General features: G+C 38.5%; 2 protein-coding genes, 1 long non-coding RNA gene and 2 pseudogenes across 6 annotated transcripts; 3 read left to right on the top strand and 2 right to left on the bottom strand.

Annotated features, from left to right (window-relative positions):
* Window positions 1-1,323: 1,323 nt before the first annotated feature.
* On the bottom strand, window positions 1,324-3,920 carry LOC103452368 (peroxidase 5-like). Of its 3 annotated transcripts, XM_029090895.2 has the most exons (4): window positions 3,778-3,920; window positions 3,447-3,615; window positions 2,372-3,283; window positions 1,324-2,214 (listed from the first exon to the last, which is right to left on the bottom strand). In XM_029090895.2, exons 3-4 carry the CDS (start codon window positions 2,615-2,617, stop codon window positions 1,441-1,443), a joined length of 1,020 nt encoding a protein of 339 aa, XP_028946728.2. In that variant the 5' UTR covers window positions 2,618-3,283; window positions 3,447-3,615; window positions 3,778-3,920; the 3' UTR covers window positions 1,324-1,440. The 3 variants fall into 3 exon arrangements, 2 of the variants coding, with proteins under 2 accessions (XP_028946728.2, XP_028946727.2); XR_011575141.1 differs by lacking the exon at window positions 3,778-3,920 and having other exon boundaries at window positions 2,372-2,535; window positions 3,447-3,579; XM_029090894.2 differs by lacking the exon at window positions 3,778-3,920 and having other exon boundaries at window positions 2,372-2,897; window positions 3,447-3,551.
* Window positions 3,516-4,139, top strand: LOC114819234 (uncharacterized). 2 transcript variants are annotated; one of them, XR_003767803.2, is made up of 2 exons: window positions 3,516-3,654; window positions 3,765-4,139. It is a non-coding gene; the product is annotated as an uncharacterized lncRNA (long non-coding RNA). The 2 variants fall into 2 exon arrangements; XR_011575142.1 differs by having other exon boundaries at window positions 3,517-3,654; window positions 3,768-4,139.
* A 923-nt stretch (window positions 4,140-5,062) lies between these two features.
* On the top strand, window positions 5,063-11,498 carry LOC103452369 (lysM domain receptor-like kinase 3; annotated as a pseudogene).
* Window positions 11,499-12,277: 779 nt separating this feature from the next.
* LOC103452012 (AP-1 complex subunit mu-2) lies at window positions 12,278-15,956 on the top strand. The gene is made up of 11 exons (XM_008391483.4): window positions 12,278-12,726; window positions 12,966-13,112; window positions 13,221-13,283; window positions 13,365-13,541; window positions 13,633-13,736; window positions 14,313-14,420; window positions 14,537-14,633; window positions 14,762-14,859; window positions 14,948-15,089; window positions 15,195-15,317; window positions 15,541-15,956. The coding sequence occupies exons 1-11, from the start codon at window positions 12,598-12,600 to the stop codon at window positions 15,637-15,639; spliced, it is 1,287 nt and encodes a 428-aa protein (XP_008389705.1). The 5' UTR covers window positions 12,278-12,597; the 3' UTR covers window positions 15,640-15,956.
* A 2,835-nt stretch (window positions 15,957-18,791) lies between these two features.
* LOC103452013 (L-tryptophan--pyruvate aminotransferase 1-like) lies at window positions 18,792-21,510 on the bottom strand (annotated as a pseudogene).
* Between the last annotated feature and the right edge of the window lie 2,275 nt (window positions 21,511-23,785).

Genomic DNA, 23,785 nt, shown 5'->3' with positions numbered 1-23,785 from the left:
TGTGTGTGTGTGTGTTTGTGTGTGTGTGCAAATGTATATTAGTTTTAGTAGGAATTATATATTGTAGGTACATTACATTTGTACAAAAAAAAAAGGTAAATTAAAATTCATAAAAAAAAGGTAGTAGATATATATATATATTTTTTAATCAATTTACATACCTTTATTTTGAAGATAAATAATTTTACATGCATTATTACATATATTGGGCACATTTGAGTAATATATATGTGCAATTATACTTTATTATATCAAATGTAGATAAATTAATATTGAATCAAATAACATTTTTTTTATTTTGTAGATAAATTATTTTGCATGTATTATTACATATACTGGGAATATTTTATTACTAACACATATGTCCAAATAATTTACCTATGTTTTTATGTAAATTACTCCATAGTTCTCTTTCAGTTTCCATTTGGTAAGAAAATGACAAGATTAAGTTAAAATTGTTATTTATTTATTTATTTAAAGGAAAGTATAACATTAATGTTTATTTATTTTTTGCCAGAAGCATTAACATACAATTTGTTATGATATATTAATATACAATGAATTTAAACATTAATACATTTTTTTTCATTAATCCCTCCCTTCAAATCTACATAGAATTAAATGTTTACATTAAAATTGTAATTAAGGGTATTTTAGGCATCTGAAAGATGCAAAATGTGTAAAGTCAAACAAAATTAATGAATTTGCTTATGTGGAGCCTAGTCATTGGGTTTTATTCAAGTAAAAAGACTATGTCGGGTTTTATGTAAAGAAACTTGAGTTTCAAGGGCTAAAATCATATTTGCAGTAACATAAATGAATTGGTAATCTCACGTTTTGTTTCACAATGATTACACCGAAATATCAATCAACAAATTGCTCATTTAACAAGTACATTAATTGTTATAAGTAAGAATATTTTAATATTCTAAAGTGGTCCATATGACACGGTCCATATGATATGTAGGGTTTAACGGATATTATTATTTGTAAATAATACTATTGGTCAAATTATGAGAAATGTTTCCTATTGAATTACTGTGATGGGTGGTAATTGATTATGGGCTTTAAATAGAAAAGGGTCCTCTCTCTGCCTCACTTATATATATTGCATATACCTATCTAAGATGCACTTGATAGAAAAAACACGATTAGGGTTTTCATGCGCAAATAGAGGCAAGAGAGAGAACACCTATTTCCTCCACTGCTGACAGAATCCGTTTGGGATCTCATAGCGTTCGTTGTGATGGATCAAGGTACGCTTGGTTGTTTAATGTATTTCCACATTGTATTTGTATGTGAAAATCATGAAGTTCGATGATCTTGGCTTAATTGTTTTAAGATTTACATTATAAACATACAACAAGCTTCCCCCAGGCCAATCCACAATTGGTGTTTAAAAATTAAGAGCTGAAATATGTGATCTTAGTTAGTTAAGAGTTAGTTAAAGTTCCGACAATTTTTTCTTATCTCTCCTGCATCCCCAGTGAGAACGTTGATTCTCCCCATCTTAATTATGGCCCTAACAAATTGCCGAGCCCAAGAATCAGACCTAATAGCCAGTTTCGCCACCTCCGCGCCGGTGCGAGGATTGGTCGCCAGAGCCTGATCCGATTGCATCAATGCTCTCCCCTGTATCAGGTTCATGTAGTAGTGATTGTCCAGGACAAGCGGTGTAGTATCTAAGTCAACAACCTTGTTTTCAGCCTCCTCACCCTGCAATGTGTTGGGTGCAGGGCACTGTTGAGCCAGGTCAGCCGCAAATACTGGGTTTAGTGAAGGATCTTGCGGCTGACCTGGTGCGAAATTGTACAGCCTATAGTCGAAGAAGCTGCAGTGGACGGTGCCGATGGAGTGCGCGCCAAACAAGACGACCATTTCCTCTGGGGTCAAGTTTCTTCTGGAGAAGAAGTCTATGATCTCGTCCATTGGTGTTGCGGGAGAAGGAAGAATGACGTCGGAGGCACGGGAAGTGCGGCTGTCGCGGCGTCCAGCGGGGACTTGGTGACGGGGTAAACCGGAGAAAGCCACAGCTTCCCGTGTGGCAAAGGCTAGTATGTCGGCACATGAGACGGTTTCCGGGCATTCCTGCTCTAGCCTAGCCTTGATCTCTTCAATGACTTCGATACCTCGGATTCCACCGTTGGCCGGTGATTGCATCTCTACGGGCTCGTTAGAGGGCGTTGAATCCAACAGAATTGATGCATCGCATCCCTATACATTCATGAATAAATATTGTTATCAACGAATAATCTTAGAGAAGTAATTCTTCATCACAAACAAATCAAAATTGTAATTTGCAGGTGACGAAAATGGTTCATTACATGTAAGAAATCAAGCAGCGTTATGTTGTATCGCAAAAAGCACATACCTTCACAAAGCAATCGTGGAAAAAGAGGCGAATGAGGCCAGCAGGAAGCTTTTGGTCCGTCTCTACAGCCTTGGCCACAACGTCAGTCACAATTTCCTCCAAATTGGGACATTTCCGATCGTAAAATCCCACATGCAACCCATTCCCCGGGTTGTTCACTTCATCTGCCGAACAAGGAACAGTGATCATGGAACACAAGGTGACGGCAAAAACCGCCGCTGTAATTAAACGAGGGCCTATCTCCATGGTAGAAGGATCGATGACTGCTTGTGACTTGCAATGCCACAGCCTTAGTAGAATTGTTTTTTCTCTCTCTTTTTTGCCACAACCACGACGGATACATGGTACGGGGTTGTGATTATATACAATGCACAAACCGCGTGGTTAGGGGTTTTGGTAGTTTCCATGATTTCACACAACTGAGTGAATTAGGTTTGCCTCTGTTTTGCCTCGTTGTTGGTGGTTAAAATTGCAATAGTCTAGACACATGGTTTTTTCCGGTAAAACCCTAAAGTCAATCCCGCTCCTGAATGTTTATTATGGTCAAAGTTATTTTTTCACAATTTGTTAGGCTCTTCTATATTATATGTATATACAATCGTTAATATGAGTGGATTTAATACACTACATGGATATATATTTGCAATTGTTTTTTACACAAAGCTAATTGATCGTAATGTTAGTTAAAGGGTTCTACAGTTTTTCCTTATCTCTCCATCATCTCTGAGTGAGAACATTTATTTTCCGATCTTGATCATGGCCTTAGCAAATCTTCGAGTCCAAGATTCAGACTCAAGTGGTCAATATTGATTGCCATTTTATTAGCTGTGTAATTGATTTTAATCAACACGTTGATCCTTAACCCTTATCGGAGAAGAAAATCGAAACAAAATGTGGAAGTTCCAGATAAAGCTGTATCGAAAAGCAACAGTCAGACTAATCTAGAAAATTAAACATGTGGGCCTCAATGTACGAGAATCGAGCATGTAGGCTTCAATGTAGGTGGACCTCACCTCTATTAGAGATGTGTTGCACGTTAGTTTAGATGATATAAATAGTACATTGCTATACGTACCTTGACAAAGCAATCATGGGAAAAGAGGCGAATGAGGGCTCCAGGGAGCTTTGAATCTTGCTGGTGAGTCTTGGACACGATTTCGGCCACAATTTGCTACACTTTCGGGCAACCTCGATTGTAAAACCCTAGATGTAAAGCCGTTCCGAGGCCTTTTCCAGCTGCATCTCTACAAGGAACGACGAAGATGACCATGATGATGCATAAGGTGAGAAGATTGTCGCATTGATCATTACACGACGGATAATGTCTTTGTGTTAATTAATACGGTTAATGGCGATTACTGGCTAATGCTTTTCTTAATTTCAAATGCCACAGCAGAACTACGTACCAGTGAATCGTGAATGGTTGCCTGCCTTCCTTGGCGAGAGGATGCATTTTGCTTATTTTCAACCTCCCAAAACTAAGAACAAAAATATCTACTCGCCGAAAAAAGAATTTTCGGAATGTTTTCGATCTCTGGAACTCCCTTTGTTTTCCACCTCTGCTTCTTCTATTGCCCCCTTGCCGGTCACAAGAGTGGCAGCAAAGTCCAAAAGTAGCAAAGGTTTTCTAACTTTGGCGGGAAAATAGCAAATGTCTAGGGTATTTGATATTTTCTTATAATTAGTCAACAAGTCGATTTCTTTCTATTTTCTTATTGTATACTTGTTTCACAAGTTTCCTTATTTTCTATGTTAAAGTTAAAACTAACTTATTTTTAGAAAGAGCGTCTCTATTGTGCTACTCCTTGTTTTTCTTTTATGATTCAAGTGACATTAAAAAAAATAACCTAATATAAATATTACGGGATCAAAATTATAATGTGAGTATGGAGAGAGAAGTACACTGCTCTAACCAACTTAACTAAACTAAATTTCCCATCTTTTATTTATTTATTAATCTATGATTGTGACTTAGGTCAACTCTGGAAATTGGAACACCTTAGCATGCTCCAATGTAATAGATTATAGCCTGCTTCGTCCCCTCTCGTCCTTCCCAAAGTCGTATTGACTTTCTTGCATCAAAGTCTCTAAATAGGTTTTTCTTAGCCGGAACATAGCTCCCACGAGCTAATGCCTAACTCCATCGTTACTTACTCTAACCAATTATACGTTAATTCGCTCTTCGTTGCAACCTGATGAAACTTTTCCTTTTCTTTCTCACGTATAATAATGTTCCGTATCGCTGCCTATACGAGGAAATTCCCAGTCGAACGACACCAGTTAAGGTAGAAGGAAAAGGACGCACCAGTGCTTAGCTAGCTCTTAGCAGAGTTCTGAAGGTATATAATTCTGATTAGTAACAAGATTAAAACATAAGCATATATTTAGTTGCTCACGAAGAATATTCTGTTTCCATAATCCAGACCAAAGGGACGGCCGTTCCGTTAATTAGAAACAAAGAAAGAAAATCCAAAATCCAAACGGCCAAGCACGCTCTACAAACGGCAAAAGCAAAGCTCTCTAATATTTCCTTACTGTGCATGAGCTACTGGCTCACAATTTTTATAAATAGTATACTACATGGTATGTTACACTGAACACACACACTAGTTTTATCTATCTATATCCATCGATACTTAATCTTGAACCATCAAATCATATCTCTCATTAGGATTTAGAAACAATTTGTAGATGTGGGTTAGGTTAGTTGGTCTCTGAAATCTTTTGACAGTCCGCCCATCCCATAGCCATGCCTCACCTCACCTCCTTCTTCCTTGCACGTTCTTCTCCCTATTTCTGACTCTATTTCCTGCAGTTTTCGCCGCGGATGCATCCATCAAATCTGCTCTCCTTAACCCTATGAACTGCTCTGTGGAAATCATGACATGTAACGCCTCGCTCTACCACATCAACATCGATCTGAAGATAAAAGAAATCGCAACTTTGTACACCGTCTATCCATCCAAAATCAGACCTATAAAGTACAAGAAGAAACGAGATTCCCACATAAGTGTGCCTTGTTCTTGCCAGAACGTATCCGGCACTGTTGGATATTTCTATGACACAACCTACAAGGTGAAACCGTATGACACATTTTATGATGTCTCAACGCAGATTTACAGTGGGCAGCCTTTGTCAAAGAAGAGCTACCGAAGTTTAAAGTAGATGCCGATTTTCCCATCCATATCCCGTGCGGTTGCGTACAGAGCCAGTCTCAGATTGTGGTGACATATACAGTTCAGGAGCTTGATACAGTGTCGGATATTGGCACACTGCTGTCTGCGAAGATCAAAAACATCGAAGATATGAACAAAAATACGACAGAAAATCCTTCGTTCATAGTTGTGGGTTGGGTGCTGTTTGTCCCCGTGGAAAAGAATGGATTTAGAACATCAAGGCCAGGTGAGACCTCTGTATGAGATTTCATGAGTTGATTTCATTTGTCTGAAATATCTAAGAATCCCTGTCCACTGTTTGAAACAAGTAAAGAATCAATTTTTCTGTGTGTTAAGATATAGAAGAGACGGACTGTCCCAACTTAACCACCTGCACATACGAGCAGGTGCAGAATTTTATACAAAAGGCTTCAATGCAATTAGTAGTGGTGGACCGTGGAACCACTCATTATATGTCATATTTTAGTTTGTCGGGTTTCTGACGTGGAATCAAAATCAAATCGAAATTTACTAAAAATCATATATATTTCATATGTACAAGGATTGATAGTTATTTTCCTTTAATCTTCCACTGCCGATTGATGTAATCCTACACACAAATTTACACAAAATTTTAGAAAATTCACAGTTTAGCTTCTGTCGGAGTTGATCGACCGTTGCCCTTGTTTTGGTCATCAGGATTCAGACACAAGCGGTCAATATTGATTGCAATTTTATTAGCTGTGACATTGCTTTCAGTCAGCACATTGATCTTCATCCTTTATCTGAGAAGAAAACGGGAACAAAATGTGGAAGTTCCGGATAAAGCTGTATCGAAAAGCTTGGCTCTTCACCTATCCTTTTCGTTGCATAATCAGTTGCCTCATAAAGAAAACATGGAAGGTCAGATGAAACTCCAGCAGCATCTCTAATGTAATAATTTGTGCAAGTTAATATGCCTGAAAAGAGAGAAATTTCTGCTCATGACAGTAAATCCATATTGTTGATTTCATAGATGGGGCAGTTTTTGAATCAGACGGACCGGTCATATTTAGCCTTGAGGAGATTGAGGAGATTGAGGAGATTGAGGAGGCTACTGGTTACTTCAATGAAACTAAGAAAATCGGAGAGGGTGGATGTTACACCCATCCCTAATTTAAATTGTATTTTCATTAAGTTTGAATTTATCTTGCTTTTAAATTTTTTTTTTGGTCTTAATAGGTGTGCCAAGGGGCCCACTTTTGTTTGTTGTCCCTGGCCCAAGCCTTCCATCTCTCTCTCCCGGTCTCACTCTTTCTCTCCTTCTCTCTTTCCCTCTTTCTTCTCTCAACTATCTCTGCACTCTCTCCTTCCTTCTGCCCGAGCTCCACACACACACACAAACATATGTACACCCAGACAGCAACCACTCACCACCATCTGGACCTTGTTACCACGAAGCTCAGACTAATGACCCTGAAGCTTGATAGTGGCGGAGCCATTGTTCATTGTCTCCCCGACTTGCTTCATTGTAGGTGAGCTTCGAAGACCTTTTAAACTTTCCCCTTTGGTTCCCATGTTTCGTTTCTAACCACATTGATGTGTTTTGGATGTCAAATTATGAAGAAACACCTAGGAGGAGCTAAACCCAGATTCCATCGATAAACCGTGGTCGTTTGGCCATATTTCAGGCCATTTTCCGGTCAACTCCGGCTACCAATCGGTCCCCACTTAGTATGATTCTCCTCTCCACATTTCTAGCTACATTTTGGCTTTGAATCACTCAATTTGGTTAAGTAACGAAGAAGTTACGAAGCTTTGAAAATTCCCAAAACCTTTAGCCAAAACCCAGTTTTGCAACGAGCACCGCCCCTTTCGAGGCGTTTTCCGGCCAAACCACGGCGAGTTGGCCAGCATGCAGGTATCAATCTCTTCATCTCGTCGAGTACTACAACTTTCATGTTTGGATCACTTGATTTTGATACGTAACGAAGAAGTTATGAGCCGTGGAAAATCAACCACCAAACCGGCCAAAGGGTGGCCTGAAAACCACCCTCAACCCAGGCCCTTTGGGCCGTGCCAAACCCAGGGCTTAGGCCCGTTTAAACCCAAACCCCTTTATTTTAAATTGTTTTTATTGTATTTATTTAAACCAAGGCCTTTGGGCCTTATCTAAAACCCTAAACCCCTAAGTCCAATCCTAGACCCTAAGGGTGCGTTTGTTTGGCCTCATTAAATGGGACTGGACTTGACTGGACTACAGTCCCATGTTTGGTAGGTGCTGGGACTAAGTTAAGTGGGACTAAAGGGGACTCGTTCCGACTAGAGAGCTCGCTAGAGGGTCTTAGTGAGACCCCCCAAAATGAAGCGGACTGCTAAGACGTTCGCTCTTCGCGTCGTCTGCTCCATGACCTTGCCGTCAAATCCTCACAATCCTTCCCCGCATGGATCTTCCTCTTTCTCCCTTGCTCTATCTTTGCACTGACATCCCCGCATGGACCTTGCCGTCAAATCCTCACAGTCCTGCTAGATGCCAAGCCGATCTGCATGACCCAACCTCGATGTCGAGCCGATCTGCAAGACCCAACCCAGATCATGTCCTTTCCCACTCTTTCCTCGTCCTGCTCGAATTAGAGTGTCGTTGTTGGGTATACAAGGAACGCAGCTGCGATTTCGATTTCGATGTCGATTGAAATTCAATTTTTGATTGTTTATGTTTTAGGAGCTTTATCGATTCAAATGGAGGAGAAAGATGTGGTTGCAAGTAGTGGAATTTGGATGGAGAGCTTTATCAATTGAAATGAAAAAAAGTTGTGATTGGAATCTATGGAGTTTGGAAGGAAAAAAATAGACAGAACAGAGGTTTCAGGCAGGAAAAAGAAATAGAAAAAGAAAAAAAAAGAATTAATTTTATTATTTTTATTATCCTACTTCTAATCCGATACTGCACCAAACGCTTCACTAAATTAGTCCTGCTTTAGTCTAGTATAAGCCAGTCCAACTTAGTCCTGAAGCTAGTCCAGTCCGAGATAGTCCGGTGCAACAAACGCACCCTAAAACTCTAAGCCTAAACCCTTTAATCTTTCCAACCCTAAACCCTAGCCGGCTCAAATCCTTTTGTGGAATATTTCATTTGGGAATATTCTATCAGAGAATATTCCGTCAGGGCACGAAATATTCTTTGGAATATTCTATTAGCTTTTACGAAATTTAACCGGGACCCTTCTTATTCTTAGAGTAATTCGACGTTCTGATCCGTTTCCGACATCCGTTTTCCCAAATTCAATTGCTATTATATAATTTTATTAATTAGACCATTTATGTGCTTAGGGGCAATATTTGTGACGTTTCCGTGGTTGCTAGTTTGCGTAGCTCTTCGGCGGCCAAGTATGTGTGAGTGGACCCCTTCTAAAAATACATGTTTTGATAGTAGAAATGCATATATGAAAAGCATGATTTGATGATTATGTTCTATGAAACGCTTTGAGATAACATACTTATTGAGACTAGTTTGAATTATTACTATTTTTCCTATAACCCGTGTTCTTATAGAATATTTGATGGATGACGATATGATATTTAGAACATGTTTCGAACACTTCTTTATAGTATAGATGATTGATGACTTTATACTATAAAGTTGTTTTTCAATATATATATGTTCAATGGTTTTGTACTTACCTAGTGGTCATTTCCGCTACGGGACGTAGGGATAGATTCTGGTCCGTCCCGGGCGACGGTTTGGTGTTGGCATAGGGCTTGGAGTGTGTTTCCTCTGGCTATTTAGCACAGGGATGGGGAGCTGGCATGGGGCCTGAAGTGTATTTTCCTCTGACTGTCTGCTTAGAGACGGATAGCCGGCATGGGGCCTAGGGGTTATCGGACAATTCACTAGTGATTATTATTTATAAAAGTTATGATTTGAGATATTGCACAACATGCTAGGTTTCGGAAAACCGATGTTTATCATGATATATATGTGTTTTCATAAAACCTGGGGTTAGTACGTTGATAACTGTTTTACTATGTATATATCAAATTGGTCCACTCATATTTGTTTTCGCCCCCTTCAGGACTTAGAATCGAGACATACAATCCCAGCATCCAGACACTTCCGCATTGACATCTTCGAGTCCTCTCGGTGCAGGACCCATCCTTTGTTTCATTAAATTTTATATTATTTCTTTCGATGTTCTAGTTAGTCGTATGCTCTTAACATGTTCATTAAATGCATATTCTTGATTCTTTTATATTTATAAGTCTTATCTATTCCTTATTCTTAGCATTTGCACTCAACAAATGGCTTTCGTCACCCTCGGGTGTCAGCCAACATGTGCCTATCCTGGTATTCGGGGAATATCGGGATCGGGGCGTGTCAGTGGATATGGTAGCGTGTTCTTTGGAGTAATAAGGAAGGTATATGGCAGGAATCCCACATGTTTTCTCCATTTCTACCCGAAAAATGTTATGAAACTAAGCTATATATATTCAACTTTCAGGAGGTTGCCATAAAGAAGACGAGGTCTAATAGTACCAAAGAATTCTTTGCAGAGCTAAAGGTCTTATGCAAGATCCATCACATTAATGTCGTGAGTGATTGATCATTTCTGAATAAGTTGACCTCTAACATGGTGCGAAAAAAGTGCTTCGAGTACATGAATCACTTGTGTAAATATATCTGTTTTAGGTGGAACTTTTGGGGTATGCCACTGGAGATGACCACCTCTACCTGGTCTATGAGTATGTCCAGAATGGATTGCTGAGCGAACATCTTCACAATCTGCTACTGAAAGGTACTTGAACCATTGCATGCACATATCTTTAGTGAAGCGTTTACACGGGGAGATTTAATTGAACTGCCGATAAATGATTTGCAGCTAACCAAACATATTAAACCAGGTCACCAGCCACTTACTTGGACTGCAAGAACACAAATTGCACTGGACACTGCAAAAGGTATTGAATACATTCATGACCACACAAAAGCGCAATATGTGCACCGTGATATAAAGACGAGTAACATTCCACTCGACGAGGGGCTCAGAGCAAAGGTATACCTAAAATATGAATCCATCCATTTTTATTGAAGTTCACTGAATTATTAGATGATTACTTCATGCTTTTAATTAGTAGCTTAAAAATCCATTTTCTGTAGGTAGCAGATTTTGGTTTGGCAAAGCTTGTTGGAAGAACAAATGAAGAAGATGTTATAGCGACACGGTTGGTTGGAACACCGGGTTATCTTCCCCCAGAGTAAGTTTCATTAGGGTTTACCTTCACAAGGAAGCAAAGCTTGTCCCAGTTTTTCGTATATCTTACTGTGTCTGTGTTTATGAAAGATCCGTGAAGGAACTCCAGATGACTCACAAAACAGATGTATTCGCATTTGGAGTGTACTAGCAGAGCTGATCACAGGCCAACATGCACTTTTCCGTGACAATCGAGAGCCTGGGAAGATGAAATCCTTAATTACAGTCGTAAGTTCCAACCGAATCTTGAACAAAAAGACCAATGCATATCACTCACTAGTAGAACAATCTGAATTTGATTGATTTGCTGCACATTTTATCGGATAAAAAAGGTGTTCCAGGATGATCATCCAGAAGCAGCTTTAGAGGCTGCCACAGATGGAAACCTCATAAGAAACTATCCTATGGAGGACATATTCCAGGTGCTCTAATGATTTCACACACATTTATTCGCAGTCCATGCTCCTTTGTCTTTAATGTTTAAACATTGCTCGACTCCTTACAGTTAAGGAGTCATTCCGACGAATCACACATTGACACAACAAAAGAGTCAAATCACTACTATTGTTGCAGATGGCAGAAATTGCAGAATGGTGTTTGAGTGAAGAAGCAGTGGAGAGGCCAGAGATGAGGGAGATTGTTGTGATGCTCTCACAGATTGCGACATCTTCGATCAAGTGGGAAGCAACACTGGGTGGCAACAGCCAGGTTTTCAGTGGTGTATTTAATTTTACTGGAAGATGATCCAAACCCTAAACCAAATGATCGATCATTCTTGTGTTATGTGAAAGTTCATGTAATATCAAGTCATTTTTTTTTCCAGATGATTTGTTGTATTTTCCCCCCTTTTATAACAGATCGAATATAGCAGCTTTTTAACTATCTTATGTTATTATTGTAACTCGTAACAATTTGTAATTTATTTGTTGAGAGCATTTATCTCACGTTGAAAAATAGAATTAGTAAAATAATTTAAAGAATTATGAGAATTTTCTTTTATTTTTAATTAATTTTGAACTAAATGTTCATATTTTGATATAGTGTAAGACTATCCACATGTTGGCCTTATGAGACACTATACGTGAGACATAATCAAATTTTCAGCTTTAAACATATGAAAATGATCCTCCATAAGTAATAAATAAGAGCAATGTTTAAAATATCTACGAAATTGTTGATATTTCTCTCAAAATATCCAAAAAAATAAGGATCAAATGGAAAATGGGTGAAATGCAAACTTCATCCTATAACGACAGGATATATGAAGTCAATGAGTATCGGCGATATTTACCGATTCAGTAGAAAAATTTTACCGGAACTTACTGTAGATTTCGAACTTTTGAACTTTTTGAGAAACTTTCTCTAATTTCGACTAAATCTGATACCTATTCCATTGCAAATTTTCATAATTTCTATCAAAAACAACCTACCATTAATATTTCTGTAAAATTACATATCAATATTTCCAGCTATATCAATAAGAGTCGTTATTTATCCATTTCCAAATTTATGTAAGAAGGGGAAAACTTGAACGGTATGATTACCTTGGAGTTTAACATAAAACGTCGTCGTAAGAAGGAGAGAGGCGCGGGTCTCTAACGTCCGAATAAGCAAAATATTCACCGCGGTGAGCGAACACCTCCATTTCCAAAACTCAGACTCCTTCTTCTTCAGACTCTCAGACAGATTGAAGATGGCGGTTGATGCTGCAACAGTAACAGCAGACGGCGAACGGAACCCTAACGCCTAAAATTCAGATTCAGATCTACGACTACGCCAATCGACTCCGCTGCTATATCCGAATCAGATCGCGTCCAATTTCTGCAACCGCCCATCAGATCTCATGGCAGGGGCAGTCTCGGCGCTGTTCCTCCTAGACATCAAAGGCCGCGTTCTCATCTGGCGCGACTACCGCGGCGACGTCTCCGCCGCTCAAGCCGAGCGCTTCTTCACTAAGCTCATCGAGAAAGAGGTAAAAAAATTGCTTCTTCTTACTTAAATTTACTCAATTTCCAGAATTTCTGCGTTTTTTGATCTTGTAATTGCTTGGGGAACTGATTGGTTTCCGAGAAAACGAAGGAAAACGAAACTGAATTGTCGTTTGTTGATGAATTATTCCCCTGCAAATTTGGATTTGATCTGTGTTTTGTGAGAGTAGAAATTGATGGTGGCATTATGTTGTCTTTCCATGCTTGTTGAGATGCGGTTCAGGTTGATCCGGAATCTCATGATCCAGTTGTTCACGATAATGGCGTGAGCTACTTGTTTATACAGCATAACAATGTTTACTTGATGACTGCGTCCAGGCAGAACTGCAATGCGGCTAGTCTTCTCTTCTTTCTACACCGAATAGTCGATGTAAGCTCTATTGGTAATTATGATAGGTTTTGTTCCTCATTCGTTCTTGTTATTTGTTTCTGCACTTATTTGAAATGCGTAATTAGTGAATTGATTATTGGACGGCAGGTGTTCAAGCATTACTTTGAAGAGTTAGAAGAAGAATCGCTTAGGGATAACTTTGTGGTTGTGGTAAGGAGATGTTTGTGCCCTTCATTTTGCTTAATTTTGATTGAGAAACATTGTGATTTGATGTGTTTTTTTGTGTTGTAGTATGAGTTGCTCGATGAAATGATGGACTTTGGTTACCCTCAGTATACTGAAGCCAAGATTCTCAGCGAATTTATCAAGACTGATGCTTACAGGATGGAAGTTACACAGAGACCTCCCATGGCCGTAACAAATGCGGTGTCTTGGCGAAGTGAAGGGATACGTTACAAGAAGAATGAGGTATGTGCTTTGGGAAAAACTGAAGAGTTTTCACTCTTCTTTGAAGCCACAGCAATTGGATGACTTTCCTTTCTTCTTCTTTTTCACCTAGGTTTTCCTGGATGTGGTGGAGAGTGTTAATATACTAGTCAACAGCAATGGACAAATCATTAGGTCTGATGTTGTTGGTGCATTGAAGATGAGAACTTATTTGAGGTGTGTTTCTGTTCTAACCCAGTTAATTTTAATCTATGCTTTAGCATTCTAACTTGTGCTTCTTTCACTGGATATGCTTTTTAAATGCCAAGTGAATACATCCATTTTCATGTAGAGATGTCAGTTTAAGATTTGCTAGCTTGTTTGGTTTACGCTAGAGTTATAATCCATTCGTAAGAAGAAACTATGTTTATGAGGACAGTGGTATAAATCCTAGTTAAAATTTCTCTTTTGAGTACTCTGTTTCGTCAAAGCCATTAACTTGATCGAAGTCAAAAACCAATGCACAGAGAGATCAAAGATAGAAAACCAGGGTTTGGAGAAAATCTCTGAAAAAAACAAGAGGAATTGAATTTCTTTTCTGAGTTGCAGAAATGAATCGTAGCTTTACATCTTAAGAGCGGTCTCGTTTATACACTGTGCTATTGTACAATATTTTTTTTTCTTCTCCAGAACACAAGAATTTACCGTAGCATAGTAATGTATAGCAATTCCATTTACTTTTTTAACTATCTACCTTTCTCTTTTATATGCTGGTAGCAGCTAGCAACTAGTACTTACCCATTTTGCTTGCAGTGGTATGCCTGAATGTAAGCTGGGCTTAAATGATAGAGTGTTATTGGAGGCACAAGGGCGAGCAACAAAGGGAAAGGCCATTGATTTGGAAGACATCAAATTTCATCAGTATGTAGCTTTCTGATTTATCTGAGTGCTGCTTTTGTGTCTTATAAGTGTTTGAGATTTTATATAAGACTAATCTTCCTGCAAGTCCTTACGTTAAATTATAAAATTTGTTTTAGGTGTGTTCGTTTGGCTCGGTTTGAAAATGACCGGACAATATCTTTTGTACCACCTGATGGAGCTTTTGATCTCATGACATATAGGCTGAGTACACAGGTATCCCTCATGCTCTGCTGATGCTGTTTTCTTTTCTTTGTGTGTGTCTGTGCACGCATTGAGTGGGGAGGGGAGGTTTATTTATTGCTCATCTCATTCCAGTTAATTGTCGTCATTTTCCCTTTCAGGTTAAGCCTCTAATTTGGGTTGAATGTCAAATTGAAAGGCATTCAAAAAGTCGCATTGAGATTCTGGTAAAAGCTAGAAGCCAGTTCAAGGAGCGTAGGTATTAAAAAGTTCTTTAATCAATTTCTTTGTGCTTTGGGTATCCTAATGTTTATTCCCTTAGTATTCATGAAAATTTAACTGCACAGTACTGCAACAAACGTTGAGATTGAGGTTCCTGTGGTATCTGATGCCACTAACCCTGATGTTCGGACATCATTAGGATCTGCCGCATATGCACCTGAAAGTGATGCGCTTATCTGGAAAATAAGATCTTTTCCCGGAGGCAAGGTGTGGACTCGTATTATTGCTAGTTTAAGAAGATTATTATGTTGTACCTTATGCTGTGCACTTTATCCCCTTTTATTGATCTTGTTTCTAATCAAAATTTCCTAGGAATACATGTTGAGAGCAGAGTTTCGTCTGCCAAGTGTAACAGCTGAAGAATCAACTCCTGAGAGAAAAGCTCCTGTACGTGTGAAGTTCGAGATACCATATTTCACTGTTTCTGGAATACAGGTATGCCTTTATGAACCTGATTGCTTTGCTCTATTTCGGGGACATCTGGATCTCTTTCTACAATCAACTTAGTTAAGGGCACCTAAGCCTGTATTAGGACCTGATATTTCAGAGCAACGATGGAATTTGTATTCCATATGTCAACATGTTAAATGATCAGCCATCGTAGAGCTAGGAATTTGTTATTGTGCGGTTTTCTTATGAGCAAATTGGGGTTTTGTAGGTTCGTTACCTCAAGATTATTGAAAAAAGCGGATACCAAGCTCTTCCATGGGTGAGATACATAACCATGGCTGGCGAGTATGAATTAAGACTGGTATAAAGTTGCCCCTGCAAGATGTTTTCTGTGGCGCAGCTCTCACGTACAATCTGGCATGGTTCAAATCCAAAATTGGTGGATAGATTACAGGACCGTCTTTGAGAGCCAGTTGCCTGCGATCAGTCGTTTGTTGAGAATGAGTTATCTGGCCTTTGCTTTGGTGCATGTATAATGAAGGTTTATCTAACAATGTTTTAAGTTTATCGTCACCGGATGGTAGATTTATTCAGCACGTTGAATTAAGATTCGTCATTGTGGTTTTGGATTCGATTCTTATTTGTCTGGAGACTGTCCAAATTAGTACATATTTTTCTTTTTTTTGATTGAGATTCGTATTGAAACATCGGCTCGTTTCAACCATTGATCATCGGCCATATACTCGAATTGGTCTTTATGTGTGCATTGAAAAACCCGCACTTTGATTCGATTTTGATTTCATTTATTGGCATGGTTACTTAGGTTTTATGTACCAAATATTGGAACCAATCGCGTCAACACGTCAGCAAATGAGATAAAAATGAAAAGAAAATTGGGTAGAAATAAGGTTTTCTCAAAGCGTAATGTCTTTATAAGATGAAAATTATTCACTTTATCGATAATAAACTGCTCACGGGTTTACTATTACATTAGGTATAGAAACTAGTTTTAAAATAAATATGCCTGCGTAGCTTGTAAGGTGTGCAGAATTTGAGTGAAACTCTGTGCGATCGCTGTGGTTAGGTAGTAGATTATGTTAGAATATAATGTTGTATGGTTGAAATCTTGCCATGTGTAATTAGATCAGGTGGTTTGTTAGATTAGTAGTTTGTTAGGAAGTCTGTTAGAGTGACTAGTTTACTATAAATACTTACACTTGTTATTACTCCATCATTAAGAAAACAATACAAAAATCTCATTTACCTTCTTACTTCTCTCTCTCTCTGTTCTCTGCTACTCTCTCTCATAACTCTGTTTTATATTTCTTTGACATTAACATGGTATCATCGCCAGTCTAGGCTAATCGCCAACTCCGATCCTGTGTTCTTCCGCTGTTTTGATTCTTTTTCGTGGTGGTTGTTGAGTTCTTTGGTGGAGTCGTCTTTCACCACCTCAATCGTCGGTGTCCAAGCTTTAGAATCTTGATTCTTGGAGCTCCATTATTGGTTCTTGAAGATCGTTAACTTCCACTATACATTTCTTGTGCTGTGCTTGTGTCTTCTTTGTGTTTCTGGGCACCTCCGACTACCCATGTATGTGTTTCTCAAGCTGCAAATTGTTGCACATAAGGTGTTCGACCTTTTTCCTTAGTGAAATCTTCCTCTCAATTTTCTTAAAATGGTCACTGCAAATCAATTGCAAATCTTGCAATCCCCAATTACTGGCTTGATTTCTTCGGTCTCTACATCCGTTTCTGTCAAGTTGGACGAGACCAATTACCTTCAATGGCACTTTCTGTTGCAATTGCTGCTTGAGGGCCATGGCATTATGGGATTTGTTGACGGATCAAATTTGTGTCCTCCTCAGTATGCAGCAACCTCTGCACATTCAGTACTCCAAAATGGTTCCTCTGCTAGCCCTGAATCAGATGAGTTTAAAGCATGGAAAATGCACGATTATGCTCTGATGTTGCTCCTTACTGCAACACTTTCTTCATCCGCAATTTCATGTGTGATTGGTAGCACGAGCTCTCAAGAGATGTGGGTTCGTCTCCAAAACCATTTTTTCTTACCAAGTACAAAAACCAGTATAATCAAGTTACAGACTTATCTTTACAACATGAAGAAAGGATCAGATTCAATTTCCCAGTTTCTTCGAAGAATTAAAGAAGCAAGAGATGGACTTTCTGTTCTTGGTGTCACACTTACTGATGAAGACTTTGTGCTCATTGTGTTGAATGGACTCCCTGCAATATACAACACATTTAAATGTGTAATCAGAGGGCGTGAGAGTGTTATTTCACTCGAGAACTTTCGTCAACAATTGCTCGCTGAGGAAGCCATTGTGGATTGTGCTTCTGTGGCACCCCTTCTGTCTACTGTGGTAACTAAATTTGGTGAATGTCAGACACAAGGTTCTTTCTTTCCTCTCTCTAGCTCTCAGTTACATGCTGGTTTCAATAATGGGTTATCATGCTCAACACAATTTTAGTTCATGCCAATCACGCTTAGATAATAATGTTGATGGTTATAATGGTGTGTATATCAATTTTCGATTCAAGAATCATGGTAAAGGGAGGTTTCATTACAATAATGGTGCAACCTACAAGTATTTTCCTGAACTTTCACCTGGAATTCTTGGCTCCCCGCCATCTCCAAATTTTAATTCTCCACCACCTGATTTTCCTACACATCAAATTTGTTCACAGAATGATCATTTTGATGATGATTGTTATCCCAGACATAATGCTCAGTCTTCAGTTTCAACCCCTGAATCATGTCAAAGCCCATTGGATCAACAATTCAAACTAGGTTGTCCAGTCATCCTGCAGAAACATGAAACACCTTTACAGAGTAATTCTGATGTTGAAATTCATACGGTTTATGATTGCAAGTCTGGTTCTCTCTCGGACTTCATTGTTTCAGAAGATGAAATGTTTTTAGATGATGTCAAAGACCAAGTTTTGGAATGTATTGACAACGAAGGTACATAATCTCAATTGATTTCAATGGGTTTACAATCGTGTATTCAAGTGACATTTCATGTTCTTAACTCTGACAACAAGACGGACATTAGTGTTCCTGCTCAAACTGTTGCACTTGCACATGAGTTCAGAAGATTTTATGTTAATCGGTTATGCAATGGTGGATGTATATTCGATATTTAGTTAGGCTATCATATGAGAATTTGTGACAAGGGTGGGGGCACCAGGTCTACGTTGATTTGGCTACTATGGTACACATGATATAGCAATAATATACAAGCTCAAGATGCTAGGAGGGTTTTCTTATTGCAGAGACTTTGTGCAGCAGCAACCTCACTCTCCAATTGCAAGGAATACTGCACTAATGATTATTTGAGAACCTGACTGCTTCAACCTCATGATTAGGTGCCCCAATCTTGAGTTTGAGGGGGGAAGTTAGAATATAATGTTGTATGGTTGAGATCTTGCCATGTGTAATTAGATTAGGTGGTTTGTTAGATTAGTAGTTTGTTAGGAAGTCTGTTAGAGTGACTAGTTTACTATAAATACATACACTTGTAATTACTCCATCATTAAGAAAACAATACAAAAATCTCATTTACCTTCTTACCTCTCTCTCTCTCTCTCTGTTCTCTGCTACTCTCTCTCATAACTCTGTTTTCTATTTCTTTAACATTAACAGATTAAGCTAATTAATGACCATTAGTAACGGACTTGATAGTTGATAATCTCTCCAAGAAGTGGTTAAACACGTCTTCCCTGCTCAGCATGCTAATCCCGACGTACCTCTGATCAACCCCAAAGCGCCTCCCTGTTCTTCCTTGTACCTTAATCTGTCCTCTCAGAACCTTCTCTGTGTCTACATCCTCCTCCGCCTCCATCCATGCAAATGCTGGCATTGTAAAATAACATTCCCAATATTAGAAGACACAACTTTATAAATATTATAATTACATCTATCGGGGAAGTTGTGATTCTGTTTTTTAGGTACTGGATTACGAATTTTAACGTGAAATCCAACTCACACTTTGTATTATTATGTGGTAATAAACATATGAGAAGTCAGAAATTGGAATAACGTCAATACTCATGTTTCATTAAAACGCAAGAAAATCAAGAATCAACGATTTTAATATCCAATTTATGTAAGCCAGCATGTTTTAAGTTTCCAAATATGTTTCGAGTGAGTTAGTTGCAAAAAGAGAGTAATAATTATGATTTTACCTGGATATGGTTCAACGGAATCTCCAAAGAAGATGCAGTACTTTTTGGGGTAGTTGGGTAGGCTGAAAACTTCACTTTGCTCGACCACTTTTCTTAACCTCTCCCATCTGTTCCCCATTATTTGATGGCAGTGGTCGAAGAAGAGCTCAGAGTTGTCAGTGGACTTGCAGTTCTCATATCCGTCGCAGATCACTCTCATTATCTTTGCAGCTCGTTGCTGTGAATCCTTGGACACACCAAGTGAACTCAGCTCTACAAACTTTGACATCTTTTTTTGCAACCTCTCTGTCCTTAACAATGGCCCATCTGATCAAAGAAAACAAAACCCAATTGAACAAATTGCGTATAAAAAATATTACGAAGATATTGCACTTTAACTAGTTCTTGATGACTTTTTTTTAAGTGTCAATAAAGGCTCCTTACCCAATGCGAGAACCAGCATGTCCTGTGCTTTTGGAGAATGTGAAGTACATGATGTCATGATCGGCCGGACGAGTAATTGGGGTGTATTGAGGCCAATAGTAGGCCAGGTCATGAATCAGCTTCCCCTGATCACTTCTGTTCTTTACGACGGCCTCTCGGAGAGTGCCGTCGGGGTTGTTTGGGGTGTTGACCACCTCAATGTAAGGTCCATGTCTAGTTTTGTTAAAGGCATATGCATCGCCTATCCATTTGTACAACGCAGAACAAAGATAGTCTGTCTCATCCGGATATGACTGGAACAAATAAGTAAATATTTGTTACAATTAGTTGATAATGTTCTCGAAGTACAAAGTTACATTGAGTTTAATAGAAGGAAAACAAGTAATTAAAGCGTAGAGGATCTAATTAAGGTTGAATGGAAGAGGTGGTTAACAATAAACAAGACATGCCCATGTTACTATGGAAGAGGTGTTTAAAAATATTAAGTCTAATCAAACTACCTAATATAAAACTCCCTGATCTAGATTGATTGCCTCATCTCATATATTGTATAGACGTGCATTTAACATGTTATGACAAAAAACTATCGATATAAATTGAGTGATCAAGATTGATCATCAAATAACGTAACATAGCAGATATATTATAATAGAAGAAATCTCGACAGGCCCAATTTAATCGGCCCTTGAACATAGCTAACACAACCGCTGAAAGCACGCTTAATTTGATATAATTTATAAGCAGTGAAGCTGAAGCAGCATTTTGTTGATCTTTTGCAGTTGACAAAAAAAAAAAATAACAAAGCCAACATCAAGTTCCACACATGATCAACATAATAAAAGGTTGCCAAATGTCAACGAGTATAGAGAGCCTCACCGAGTAGTAAGGGGCGGCAGACACAACGCTGACGGGCTCGGACCTGCCGGGGGAAGTGAGGGCATACAGCGCAGCCTGATAGAGCTGAGTCGAGCCTGTCCCCACCACGATATGCCGATCACCGTCCACGACGGCGTTCCCAACCGTACGATGAAATCTTCTAACCGCCGCCTCCAATGCTGGCTCCAAAAACCAGCACACGCTGGTGAAATCGCTGATGTAGCTCATCAATTCGCTTCCGGAGATCACCATCGTACACTTGTCCCCCATCTTCCTCCAATAGGACTCGAACACTGTCGGGTCGCCCCTGTCACCACCAAAACCGGAAACACCAGTAATGTCGATTGCATGTTAACCTAATTAGTAAACTAACCAAAACTCAGTTGTTGGAAAATATGGTTTTATAGAAAGAAAAAAAACGAATAATGCATTGTAAAACATTCGTATTCAAAATCCAAATGTGAAAATCAAGAACTGAGCTATAAAAGATTCTCGACCTTAACCTACAGTAAATAACAAGATGTTGCATCCTCTCTGATCTACTTGGAATAAAGAAGCTAAGGAGAGAACTTACTGTTCAAGATTGAGGACATGGTCGGATGGAAAACTAGGCAGTGTCATGCCGTTACCATTGGCCGGGGACACACAGGAGGTTTTGTTATTGGAAGTAGGGTTCTCCGTCCCGTACATTGTCATCTCTGTTTCTCTAACAATACACAGCTATTAATTTGTCTGAGGTCTCAAAGTTGGGTCTCCTCTTCTGTGCTTATGCCTCTATTTATAGAACATATGGAGAGGGTGTCTACCTTCAGTGACACCCAATAATATGGGGAGAGGTGCATCAACCCTAATTCCTTCCTATTTCGTAAGAAAATCTGACCATATTCCTTATAACTTTAGAAAATCTAAGAACCTCCCAAAAAATAGGAACAAATCTCAACAGCAATGACCGTATTGGTTAATTAAACAATTCTGTTTGATGGCAAGATTTTCTAAATTAATTACTTTCCAATTTTGGAGGAATTTTTGTATGTGCCCACCTTATATTTTAAGTTTCCCGTTATAATGTTCAGGTACCAACCACACCAAACGGTGAAACCTTACATTTTGAACTCACGGTAATTAGTAAATTTAATTTTTCTATTATTTAAGATTGACGTAAATGATCACGATTATTTACTAAATATATGTACATGTGCAGATAGATTGCAAACATGTGTATTTAAACAAGAAGTCTAAGTTGTTTGGTTTACGTAGTCTATTTTACAGATCGTTTCCAGAGAAATTGGTAAACTATAGTAAATCCAGATATTAAAAGGCTGGTATGGAAATCTATCAGTATCTTAAAAAGGAAAACTAATGAAAATTGTTTGAAAACTTTGAGTTTTAACGATAAGGACAAAATAAAGGGTAAAATGAATAGTATCAGGATTGACTTTTTAGTGTAAAAATATGATTTTTCGTTGAAGTAAACAGTACCGTTGGCATGTTGAATATTAAAATGGCTAAATGGCAAAGCGATGGAAAGTAGCAGACTGAATGATTTCGTATGTATTATTGATAAACTTTACAGTACAATATATACACCATTGGGTCAACCAATTAACCCTACATCAATGTCCTAGAAAATCGTATCCCTCTTTTGGTGGGATTTGACATAAACCATATTAGGTAAATATATTACAAAATATATTACATGATATTTTTTTATACTCTCCCCTCAAGTTGGAGAGTAAATATTATGAACTCCCAACTTGTCGCGTGGTATCGCAAATTGATCTTTTTCCGAGGCTTTTGTAAATAAATCTGCTAATTGGAAACGTGTAGGTAGATGTGAGGAAATAATCATTCTAGCTTGCAGTTTTTCTCAAATGATGTGACAATCAATTTCAATATGCTTCGTTCGCTCGTGAAAAACAGGATTAGCTACAACTTATAGTGCAACTTGATTGTCACAAAACAATGATGTGGGAGCCTTTTGCAAAACTTTTAAATCTTGCAAATATATAGCGTAGCCAAGTTAACTCTAAACATGTGTTGGCCATAGCTTGATATTCGGCTTCTGTAGATGATCGAAAAACATTGTCTTGTTTCTTGGATTTCCATGAGATGAGAGAATTTCCAAGAAAAACACAATATCTTGTAACTAACCTTTTTGTGGCACGACAACCTCCCCAATCGAAATCACAAAAAGCCTTTAACTCAAGATTGTCAGAGACAAGGAATAACAAACCTTGACCAGGAGTACCTTTGATGTACCTGAGAATTCGTAAAGCTGCATCCCAATGAGGTTTGCGAGGCTCATGCATGAATTGACTCAATGTACGAATTGAAAAGACTATGTCAGGCCTAATGACAGTAAGATAAATCAATCGTTCAACTAGTCTTCTGTACTTGGTGAGATCACCTAACAATGCTCCATTAGTGGGAGTGAGTTTCAAATTTGTTCCATTGGAAACTTGTCTGGGCGTGCTCCCATAAATCCAAAATCCTGCAAAATGTCTAGTGCATATTTTCTCTGAGACATGAAAATGCCTTTCTTAGAATGAGAAATTCAATGCCAAAAAAATATTTCAAATCACCAAGATCTTTGATGCAGAAGCGTGTGAGAAGAAATGTTTTGAGGTGTTCCATCACTTAAAGATCATTTCATGTAAGAAGTATGTCATCTACATAGATAAGGACTGCAGTAAATGAAGTACCTTGAGCCTTGGTAAAAAGAGAATAATCAGTTTTTGACTAATATAAATCGTATTTTGAATGGTGACTGAAAAAGTCGAAAACCAGTTTCTAGAGGCCTGTTTGAGTCCATATAGAGATTTGTTAAGCTTACATACAATGTTCTCCCCCTGTCGGCGAAGACCAAAAGGAGTTTCCATGCAAATCACCATGGAGAAAAGCGTTTTGAACATCCAGTTGATGAATGAACCAATGATGGGCACTGGCAACAGCAAGTTGATAGAGATTTTTACCACTTGCAAAAGTAGGGATAAAAACACTTAAAAA

The sequence above is a fragment of the Malus domestica genome, chromosome 13, assembly GCF_042453785.1.
Source record: "Malus domestica chromosome 13, GDT2T_hap1".
Lineage (NCBI taxonomy): Eukaryota > Viridiplantae > Streptophyta > Magnoliopsida > Rosales > Rosaceae > Malus > Malus domestica.
The sequence above is the reverse complement of the archived record's forward strand: the minus strand, read 5'-3'. Positions and strand labels throughout refer to the sequence as shown.

Bases quoted from the DNA above. Each gene is read 5' to 3' on its own strand.
- LOC103452368 (XM_029090895.2), bottom strand. From the start codon at position 2,617: ATGGAGATAGGCCCTCGTTTAATTACAGCGGCGGTTTTTGCCGTCACC. The intron at 2,215-2,371 runs GTATGTGCTTTT...ATGAATGTATAG, and splicing joins TCCACGATTGCTTTGTGAAG to GGATGCGATGCATCAATTCT.
- LOC103452012 (XM_008391483.4), top strand. From the start codon at position 12,598: ATGGCAGGGGCAGTCTCGGCGCTGTTCCTCCTAGACATCAAAGGCCGC. The intron at 13,542-13,632 runs GTATGTGCTTTG...TTTTTCACCTAG, and splicing joins TACGTTACAAGAAGAATGAG to GTTTTCCTGGATGTGGTGGA. The intron at 14,860-14,947 runs GTATTAAAAAGT...TTAACTGCACAG, and splicing joins AGCCAGTTCAAGGAGCGTAG to TACTGCAACAAACGTTGAGA.